The sequence below is a fragment of the Struthio camelus genome, chromosome 18 (genome assembly GCF_040807025.1).
Source record: "Struthio camelus isolate bStrCam1 chromosome 18, bStrCam1.hap1, whole genome shotgun sequence".
Lineage (NCBI taxonomy): Eukaryota > Metazoa > Chordata > Aves > Struthioniformes > Struthionidae > Struthio > Struthio camelus.
Window position 1 is genome coordinate 2,862,915 of NC_090959.1, and position 10,552 is coordinate 2,873,466.

Consider the following 10,552-nt stretch of genomic DNA (forward strand, 5'->3'; position numbering starts at 1 on the left):
CCTGGCTGGTCTCTGCTGGTCCCTGCTCAGCTGTTTCGGCCCTCGCAGGGTGTCAGCCCCCCCCCCGCCGGGGACCCGCACACGTCGCACCGCGTGGGCAGCCCAGGGGGTGCAAACAGGCTTCGTTCCCCAGCCCCATGAGCAGCACCTGGATCTTCAGGGCTGGGGCTCGGTCCCCACCCTGCCGGAGCGGCCCTGAGACACCCCGTCGCGCTAGCCCCCGCCAGCTGCTCCCGCGTCAGCCGTGCTGGACAGTCCAGAAATGCCCGGAAGACCGAAACGGCCTCCGGCCAGCCCGGCCGGCGGGGAGGCCGCTGCCAGCGCCCACGCGCCGCAGCGCGTCCCGGTGCCCGGCTTTGCCGGCAAGGCTGGGGTGGCCGGCAGCCCCGGCTCGCTGCGGCCCCCGAGGCGCCCTTTCGGCTGCGCTCGCGCCGCCACGCGGGCCGCCAACCAGGGCTCCCGTTAGGAAGCTTATGCAACTCCGCGGTCCGGAGTGAAATATTTATCAGCCTTTTTAAATAAAAGACACGCAGGAAGCCGGGCAGGAGCAGGAGGAGAGGCAGCCGCACAAAGCCTGGAAGGAAGCGGCGTTCCCGCGCGGGCCGGCGCGTCCCTGCCTCCCGCCGGCCTGCGGGCCCTGGGGCCCGGCCCCCCCAGGCGGCCCGAGGCTGGGGCTCCCCGAGGGCGGCCCACAGGGCAGGTCGAGGCACCTGGATGGGGCCGGGTCGGCCAGGCGGCTCCGCTTCGGCTCCCCGGGGACGCCAGCGGCACCGGGGAGGTTTTGCTTTCCTGGCTGCGAGTCCCAGCCCGCGGCAACTGGCCCCATCAGACAGCAGCATGCCGACCGGTTCGCCCCTTTGCCGCTTTAAAGAGGCCGGGCTCAGGCGGCCGCGGAGGCCGAGAGCGCGCCGCTCGCGCGCGTCCACCTGCCGGCCTGCTGCCTTGCCTCCTCCCGCCCCGGGGACGGCCCGTGGCCCCCGCAGCCGGGGGGTTTCTGTCCCCTTGGCTCACGCGGCCGGCTCCGTTAGCCGCCTGGGAGCTTGATGCCACAGGCGACAGGCGGAGCGGCCTCTCTCCGGCCCCAGCTGAAAGCGCTACCGGTTCCCCCTCCCGCGCCGCCGCGGGGCCGGCGGGCCTGGCTGCGCCTCCCGGCTCGCTGTCGCTCTCGCTCGAGCGAAGCCGAACGCGGCCGCTGAACCCCAGCGCCGTCGGGTCGGGCGGAGAGGCCCGCGGGGACCCCTCGATGGCCGCATCGCTCTGAACGCCTCAAGGGCCGAGCGCCACCGGCAGCGGGCGGTTAAAGGGGCTGTGCGGTGCCGGCGCCCCCCCCCCGAGCGGCAGGCCCGGGGAGGGCGAGCGGGGAGCCACGGCCCTTACTGCAGCTCTGCTCTGACCAGGCAGCCAAGGCGCTGCCGGCCCCTTCGGCTGAGCCGGGCAGAGCGCTGAGGCCTCGCACCCCCGGACGGCCGTCCGGCCCCTCGCCGGCCAGGCTCAGCCCCGGCAGCGCGCGCTCGAGACCCTGCTCCGCGCCGGGCCGAGCCCCCCACCCGAGCAGACGAGGTGCGGGTGGGGGGCGAGGGGCTGACGGGATTTTGGAGAGGCGGCAGGGCCCCACGCGGCCCCCCGCCAGCCGAGGCGCTGCGCCCGCCCCGGGGGCGCGAGCACCTTCCCCTCCGGGGACTTCCCTTCCGGTATTTCGGGCTGTAGCTCCTCAGGCCGGAGCGCGGAGCCACCGAAGGTTTGCTGGGTTTTGGCAACTTTGGGGAATCCCCCCCCCTTTGGCACCTCTAGAGCCGTCTCGTCGGCAGGGGGGCCGGGGCGGGCGCCGAACCGGAGGCCAGGCAGTCAGTAGAAACCTTTATTAAACACGAAGCTCAGAAGAACACAAAACTTGTTAAAAGGCAGTAAGTGAAAGTGCGTCTCCAGCTCGACTCGGCGGGCGCCCGGGGTTGGGGGCAGCCCCCGGGGGAGCAGCCCCTGGGGGGAAACCACCTCCTTTTCTCCTCCCCTTGGCTGCTCCCTTCGCTGCTGTGCGGCCCGAGGGAGGCGCGCAGCACCCTGCCGCCGGCCGGGACCCCGCGCTGCCCCGCGCGGGGCGGCTGCTCGGCCCCGCAGCGCGGCCGCGGGCGGCCCGGAGAGGAGGAAGCGCCGAGAGTTAGCTCTACCTGAATTGCTGCGCGAAGATTCAAAGAGAAAACCTGGAGACAAAGCTTGGTCCTTGCCGGCCCCCGCGCCAGGGCCACCCCTTTCCCCGAGGCGATGCCGCAGGCGGCGGGCAGGAGGGACCGCGGGGGAGCCCCACGGCTCGGCGGGGAGGCCCGGACGGGGCGACGCCGCGGGGCCGGAGCCCTCCGACGCCGGGGCCCGAGGGGGAAGGGGAGAGACGGGGCCTCGGGCGCGCGACGCCCCGCTGCTCGCCTCCGGGAGAGGGGCTGGTGGCGGGCGTCCCCTTGCGTCCCCCTCCCTTTGCGCCCTGCTTTGGGCCCTCGCAGGCAAGAAGCCGGCCCTGCGTCCCCGTCGGCCCCTCCGCCTCAGCTGCCGCGCCGGCAGCCGCTTCGCTTCGGGCCAAGAGCTAAGGGAGGCGGCGGCGGCGAGCCCCCCCGGCGGGCTCCCTCCTCGCCCCGCGGCGACGGCCTCCCCGCGCTCCCGCTGCCTCGCGCCCTCCAGCCAGCCCCCGGCCGAGCTTCCGCGTCGCATAAATAATAAATAAATAACCCACGCTCAGGGCGGGCGGGGGGGCCCCGCGGCCCCTCCGGCAACCCCCTTCCCCACCGCCGCGAAACCTCCCGGCACCACCAGCTCGGCCGGCCGCCCCGCGGGGCCCTAACCTCTAGGGGCGCGCGCAGAGCCGCGGCCCCCCCCCCTTCAAGAAAATTAAACACTGTCCCCAGGGAACAACAATAATAAATTAATCAAATCTATACACAGGACTGCTTAAAGCTCTGCAACGGGCACCGGCGGGAGGGGAGCGCCGGCAGGACGGCGCCGCCGGGGGCGGCCGCGGGGCAAGCGGCTCAGCGCCGGGCAGCCGGCTCCTTGGGCGAGGGCCCCGCGGGGCAGGGGCGAAACGGGAGCGCAAGGGTCCCCCGCGCCCCCCCAGCCCGCCTCGGGCAGCCCCCTTCCCGGGCGACGCTGGGACCTGCCGGCCGCCGCCGCGTGCGGAGGGACGCCGGCGGCGAAGGAAGAAACCGGCGCTACCGGAGCCGAGAGGGAGGGGGAGAGGGAGGCCGCGGGCGCTCACGGGCGAGGGGGGAGCCGGAGGGGCCGCCGCGCCGCGGGCCCTAAGGCGAGAGAGGAGGGCCCGCAGGCAGCTGGGCGCGGGGCAGCGAAGCGGCGTCGGCCCCGCAGCGCTGCGGGGGGCCCCGGGCCGCGGCGGCAGCAGGCCGCCGAGGAAAGGCACGTGCACCAGAAACGACCAAAAAGGCAAACCAAAGCCGCGGCGCAGAGGGGACGCCTGGCAGTGCCGGCGGCGCGGGGCGGCTGTCCCCGCCTCCGCCGCCACGTCGTCGCCGGCCCCCTCGGCCCCCCGCGCGCTGCTGCCGGCCGCAACGTTACATTCAGCCGTCGGCGCCCGGCAGGAGCAGCGCCTCCCCCCGCCGGCGCGGGGCCTCAGAAGTCCAAGGGCGTGAAGTCCCCAAAGTCACAGTCGAACAGTTCGCTGATGCCCTCGCCCTCCTCCAGGCCGAAGTGGTAATCCTGGGGCTGGGGAGGCGACAGGTTGATGAACTCGTCCGGGAGGAAGCCTGAGAAATCGTCCTTGCTCTGCTCCAAGAGGGCATCCATGGAGGCCAGCGGCGAGAGGCTCACTTCGTCCGCGGGGCATTTGCCGGGCAGCGCGCTCTCCCCGGGCAGCAGGGGCTCTGCGGAGACGGCGAGAGCCTGTGGGAGCCTGACGCGCGGCCCCCAGCCCCAACCGCCCCCCAAGCTCCCCCACTTCGCTACGGGTCCCTGGGCACCTCGCAGGAGCAGAAGGGCCCGGCGCAGACCCAAAGGTTACCCCAGCGCAGAGACGGTTACTGCCTTCAGGGTAAACGTTCTTAGCTCAAAGGATACTTTTTTAAGGGTACCTGATGCTAAGCTGACACGGAAATAGGGCAGCGCTTCCCGTAACGCTCGCGTACCCAGCTAGCGGCTACGCTTTACGTCTGGTGAGGCCGCACAGGGGAGCGCCGCTTCCGGGCGCTGCTAAACCCCCGCTGACGGCGAGGGAGCGGGAGCCCAGCCCGGTCGGGCAGAGGACGTCACCTGCCCCAGGGAGCGGCACGCAGCAGTTGCGGCTCCGTGCTGCCCATTCCCGCGGGCCGGGATGGCCGCAGGGGTTTGCTGGTCCCTGCCAGCGTGGGCTGATACCACTGTCCACGGCCTGGAGAACGGCAGCCTTCTGCAAGCGGCACCCTCTGCTCGTGAGATCCTCGCTGCAGAGAGGCCCAGAGCCGGGACATCTCCCCCTGCCCTTCCCCGCCCTCGGGTGATGGCAGGCACGAGCGCTCCAGCTGAGAAAGGGGCACTGCTGCACCCAGCAAGAGCCAGCGGCTGTCCCCAGCCAGAGCTGCTGCATGGTCACGGCAGCGCTCCCGAGCGCCGAGCCCTCCGGAGCCGCACGCCCTGCCCTGGCCGCTTACCTTGCTCGCCAGGCAGCAGCGGCATGTTCACGTCCTGGGCCGGATGCAAGAGCGGGGAGGCTCTGGGCTGCGAAGAGCCGGGGGACGATTCCTCAGCGGCTGCTTTGAACGGGCTCTTGACGGGGCTGCAGACCCCAGAGCTGTCTTCGGGGCAGAGGAACACGTCGATAGGGCCCTGAGTGCTTTTCACGGACACCTGGAAAGCCTGGGAGAAGGGAGACAAATGAGCACAAGGAAGTCCCGGGAACGCCAGGCTGGGGGCTCGCCGCGGCCAAGGGCTCTGCAGACCCAGGGAGCCAGTACGGCGGGCTGGAGGCCCCTGGCTTACCTCCGTGGGGTCTGAGACCTGCAGCTGGGTTTCTGGGGGTGCCTTGATGACCATCACCATTTGCTCGGAGGGGTCTGCAATGCTCCGGAGATCCTGGCAGGTCACGTAGGCTGCGGTGTGGCCGGTTAAGGAGCAGACGCGGGGGACGCCGCCACGCGAGAGGGGCACCAGAGGCAGTGGGGCAGGCAGAACAACGCCCAGGGTACTATGTGGCCTCGAGCCAGCCGGGCTCACCTCCCGGGGACGAGCACGGCACGGGGCCGACCCAGCAGGCACCACTGAGCAGCTCGGGGGCCACACCTGCACATAACAGCGGGCATCAGGGCTAGAGCGTCCTCTCCCAGCCCTCCAAACCCAACCAGGTGCCATCCTTGCCACAGTGGTCTGGCACATGCCTCGCTGTGACTGCGAGACAGTGGCCCTGCGTGCAGACAGAAAGAGCAGGATATAATGACACAGAGGAGCCCATGCGAGGAGAGGCTGGGACACAGCACTCAAGGTCTGAAGGCCCAACAGGGAGCAGCATTAGCCCACCATGTCTCAAGGGCCATTAGGCAGTGCCAAGCATGGCTATTGGGTTGGAGATGCGTCCCATAGCCACACAATACTCCCAGGAGATAGACTCAGTGTTGTCTTTGCCCAAGAGCTACGATCTCCTGGCTTGGAGACCCCTAGGACCGGCCACAGGCCTCACTCTCCAGCACTGTCTCCCTCCCAGGTCCACATGTGCTCCTCATGAGCTGTGAACCCTGAGAAGGGGCCAACGGGACCTAGGGAGGGCTCTTTGGCCTGGGTTTGGAGGCAGTAGGGGAGAGCTGCTCCCCAACTACCCCTCTGTGCCCCAATCCCGCAGGGCACGGGACTCCCCAGCAGCCCCAGCAACCAGCTTGCCCTACAGAGAAGGATATTGCTGGTTCCCGGGGTCCTCCGTGAGCAGCCTCAGCTGGACGGTGCACGTCTGGATGAGGTCGTCCAGCTGCCGCTCGGCAGCCTGCAGGTCCCGCAGCTCTTTCTCCAGCACCCGGTGCTGGCTGGAAGGTCCCACCGTGGCCTGGCTGCCCCTGGAGGGAGTGCATGCTTGTCACCCTCAGCACAGCCGTGTCCCGGACAGCACTTGCACAGCAGGACAGTCAGGTTCCTCCACCCCACACCCTCTGTACAGCCTCTGTACACCCACCAGGGCATGCTTGGAAGATGCCTGTGGCTCTGCTAGCAGATTGTCCTCTCTGGCAAGCGAGAGAACCTGGGGGGTCAACCTGCCCTTGGGTTGCAGCAGCAGGCCTGGGGGACTCCCAGGAACGCTGCCACAGCAAACCCAATGGCTCACCGTCGCTCACACCCAGAACTGCCCCCCAGCACCATCCCCACCTGGGGACTTTACCCAGCCCTGCCTCGGGCCCAGGGAATTGGCTCTGCAGGGAGGACAAGCCTGGGCTCCAGGCACTGTCCTGGGCTGTCCCCCAGGCTCCCTGCCAGACCCCAAACGAAGGCCCTGCTGCCCAGGGCCTGGCTTGGCTCCCAGGGGTGGCTGCACTGCCTGCAAGGCCCTGGCTTGAGACAAGAGACATTTGAAGACGACACTGGGAAATCGATGCTCGGGAGCCACCCGTGGTCAAGCGCAGCCCTCCCCGAAGGCCATGGCCTGCCAGAACAGAGAGCCTCCACGCGATCCCAGGGCAGATACTCAATCCAGCTGCCAGCAGCAGTGTGACACCGCTCTGAGCTTCTCCCACCTGGTTGAATCCAAGCCTGCCTGCAAGACCCACAAGCTCCCACCCTGACCCCCGTCCAAGCTGCTTCAAGAGTCTCCTCTGGTCCCAGCCTAGGAGGTGAATAGGCCCCAGCCCCGCAGGAGCCCATCCCAGGTACATACAGCCACTGGATGTTGTTCTTGGACTTCTTGGTGATGAGCTGGATGCCCTCCAGGACATTGGTGATGTCGTAGATGCGCCTCTTCTGCACCTTCAGGACCTCGGCTGCCCAGTTGAGGTCCACCACACCGTCGGGTGACTGGCTCAGGAGCTCCAGGAAGCGCTTGGTGGTGAGGTTCAGCGAGGTTTCATAGCGAGACTTCTCCCCGGGAGACTTTGCCCCTGCAAGCAGCCAAGGACACATTCAGGGCTCACCCAGAGCCCAGTGGCAGGTGCCCTCCTCCAGCTTGTCTTCCCAGCCCTTCCTGACACCCAGAGGAGGCTGCTGTAGCCACCAGCACACCCAGACCCATCAGGGCCTGCTCGCACATCACAGGACCCATTTCAGCTCAGCCTGCCTGCATTCAGAAAGCTCAGCCCTACCTCCTCTGGCTGGGCTGTCACCATCTGCTCCCCTGCCACCTGCCCTCAGCCACACGGGCCTGAAGTCCATGCAACGCCCTACCGCGCTCGAAACGCATGCCATCAAACCCTGTCCCACTCCAGCCCTTGCCTTCCCCAAGCCCGCACATCGCAGCGATCTCGGCCCAAAGCCCTCGGCAGCCCTCGCCTGCAGGAGCCCGACTGCAGAATCGGGGCCAGGCAGGGGACAACCAGCGAGGCCCAATGTAGGGCTTGCTTCGCTTCGATCCTTACGTCTCTGCTCCCAAGGCTCGGCGATAGGTCATGCGGGAGATGGCTGGGAGGATACAGGCCTCGCGCTAGAGGAGTTTACCTGGCTTTTCTGCACTCGGCATCAGCGCCGGGCCACGTAAACGCGCGTCAGCCCAGCAATGCGCCGTGCACCCCGTGGAGAACTAGGGTTGTTAGCTCCGCTGCCGCTTCCAGCCTGCTGGGAGCTGGGTGCAGCGAGGCCACGTCTGCCCGCAGCCCCACGCGGACAGACTCAATGCTGCCAGCCTCAGCTCTGTCCTCGGGGACGCCACCTCCCATGCTCACTCCTGCAGGGCTGCTGCCCGCATGAGCTGAGCCGGGAGAGAGAGAACGGGCCAGGCACGCCCCGGCCCCCAGCGAGAGCCTCTGCAAACCGACACGGAGGGATGGGTAAAAGCAGCAGGGCACAAGCCCAGAGCCGCAGTCCAGCCCGCCTGGGTGCGATCCTGGCGGTGGTGGACCCCCATGTCCAGCTGGAGGAGGGCGAAGGCCGGGATCAGGCAGCGCTCCCAGCAGCAGCGCAGCCTGGGCTGTGACCCGGGCTCCGGCAGGGAGCTGAGCCAGTACCTTTCGCAGGGTTTCTCGCTTTGCCCCGGGCCGTCGGCAGGCTCTCTGCTATGTACTGGTGATCCGTCTCCAAGTTCAGCTTCCTCTTCACCTGCAAGAGACGGGTGGCTCCTCAGAGGACCGGACGGCACGGACATCGCCGTACCCCAGCACGTCCACGCTTCTGTGCGACGGACGCACGGCTCTGATGCGGAGCCCCAGGCACCCGCGCGGCTCAAACACAGGGGTCTGCTCCCAGCCCGGCCCCAGCAGCCGAGCGCCCTCGACAGGGAGGCGTTGGTGGCCCCACCTGGGAACCTCTGCAAGGGGGGACACCAGGGATTCGGCAGTGCGGAGCCTCCTGCGGCCGCAGCCTCGCACACCTCCCAGCTGGCCAGCCCAAGCGCATCCCTACGGATGGGCTCTCGGCACGCGCAGCCTCCTGCCTGCCCGCGGGCCACGGCGGAGGCTGTGCCGGCTGCAGGCACCCCGGGCAGGTGACAGCACCCGACCCCGGTGTCCCTGGGGTGCAGAGCCGGGGTGCTGCCTGCGCCCATCGCCGCTCCCTGGGCGGGCACAGTGTAAGGCCACGCAGACACCCCCAGAGCGTTTCTGAGCCCCAGCACAGATGGGATTAACTGGCAGGAGCCGGGAAAGCGCAGGGCACCCGATCCTGCTGCCAGCAGAGCAGCACCGGGCGCCCACCGCCACGCAGCCCGTGAGCCCAGGGGGCTGCAAAAGCACCGGCCACAGCGCTCTGCTCAGCCTCCTGCAACAAAAGCTTTGGGTGACCCGTCAGAGGGGGCTGGCCGGGCCCATCGCCCCCGTCTGCCACGGCGGGGACCGAGGCGCCCCACGGCAGCAGCCAGGCAAACGGCGCGTCTGCGAGGGACCGTGCGGCAGCGGGGAACGCGCACCCGCGGCACCGAGCGCGGCACGGCAACCGGCCCGGGCAGAGGGGTGCCCGATGCCGGGGCGCTCCCGCCCTGCGCGCGTCCAGGGGGAGCCAAGGAGCGGGAGCCGCCGGCCAGCTCGCAGGCGCAGCCGGGGGCCGGCCGCGGAGGGCTCCTGCGCCAGGGAGCGCTGCGAAGCGAGCGCGTCCCGGGCGCGCAGCAGATGCGCCGCACAGGAGGGGAGGCAGGAACCCGGCCCAGCTCGGAGGCGCGCGGCTTCCGGAGCAGGCAGCGCCCAGCGGGGCCGCGGCTCCGCCGGCCTGACGCAACCCGGGGAGCGGGGCCCTGCTTGGCAGGTGTGCTGCGTGGCAGGGCCTGGCCCGCGCGCCCCACGGGGCGCCGCTCGGCACGGCCCGGCCCGGCGTGGTGCGGTGCACAAAGACATTGCATAGCATGGCACACGTAACATGGTGCAGCACGGCACGATATAGCACAGCACTGTGCAACACGGCACAACATAGCACGGCACGATATAGCACGGCATTGTGCTGCACGGCACGACATAGCACGGCACAATATTCCACGGCACTGTGCTGCACGGCACGACATAGTGCTGCACGGCACGATATAGCACGGCACTGTGCAGCACGGCACAACATAGCACGGCACAATATAGCACAGCACTGTGCTGCACGGCACGACATAGCACGGCACAATATAGCACAGCACTGTGCTGCACGGCACGACATAGTGCTGCACGGCACGATATAGCACGGCATTGTGCAGCACAGCACAACATAGCACGGCACGATATAGCACGGCACTGTGCTGCACGGCACGATATACCACGGCACTGTGCTGCACGGCACGATATACCACGGCACTGTGCTGCACGGCACGATATACCACGGCACGATATAGCACGGCATTGTGCTGCATGGCACGACATAGTGCTGCATGGCACGACATAGCACGGCATTGTGCTGCACGGCACAGCATAGCCCGGCACGACATAGCCCGGCACGACATAGCCCGGCACGACATAGCCCGGCTCGGCGCTGGGCCGGTCTAGAGGCCCCGCCACAGCCGCGGGGGCCCGGGCTCGCCGTTCCCGGTCCGCGCCCCCCGCCCCGCCCCGTCCCGTCCCGTCCCGTCCCCGGCGGTTACCGGCGGGCGGCCCAGCGCGGGCCGGCGCGGCGCGGCGCCCGGGCGGGCGGGCTGCGGCGTGGCGAAGAGCAGGAGGTCGGCGTCGGGGCGGCCGCCGCCCGGGGGCTCCTCGGCCGCCGAGACGATGAGGAGGCGCGGGGAGGCGCCGCCCAGCAGCGCCGCCAGCCCCGCCGCGCCGCCCGCCGCCATGGCTCACATCGCCGGCGGCGCGGGGCTCGGCCCTCACGGCGGCGCGGCGGGCAGGGCGCGGGCGCGGGGGCGCGGCCGGCCGGCGGGGGCGCGGCCCATGCTCGGCGCGGCGCGGCGCGGCGCGGGCGCGGGCGCGGCGCGGCGGCCCCGGCGCGGGCTGGCCGCCGCCCGCGGGTATTGTTCGCCGCCGCCGCCGCTCCCGGCCCCGCACGCCTTTGCGCG

General features: G+C 70.0%; 1 protein-coding gene across 1 annotated transcript; it reads right to left on the reverse strand.

The window, feature by feature from the left end:
- Positions 1–1,845: 1,845 nt before the first annotated feature.
- On the reverse strand, positions 1,846–10,330 carry E2F1 (E2F transcription factor 1). The gene is made up of 7 exons (XM_068912948.1): positions 10,142–10,330; positions 8,103–8,193; positions 6,824–7,043; positions 5,859–6,011; positions 4,951–5,065; positions 4,623–4,827; positions 1,846–3,860 (listed from the first exon to the last, which is right to left on the reverse strand). The coding sequence occupies exons 1-7, from the start codon at positions 10,328–10,330 to the stop codon at positions 3,610–3,612; spliced, it is 1,224 nt and encodes a 407-aa protein (XP_068769049.1). The 3' UTR covers positions 1,846–3,609.
- Between the last annotated feature and the right edge of the window lie 222 nt (positions 10,331–10,552).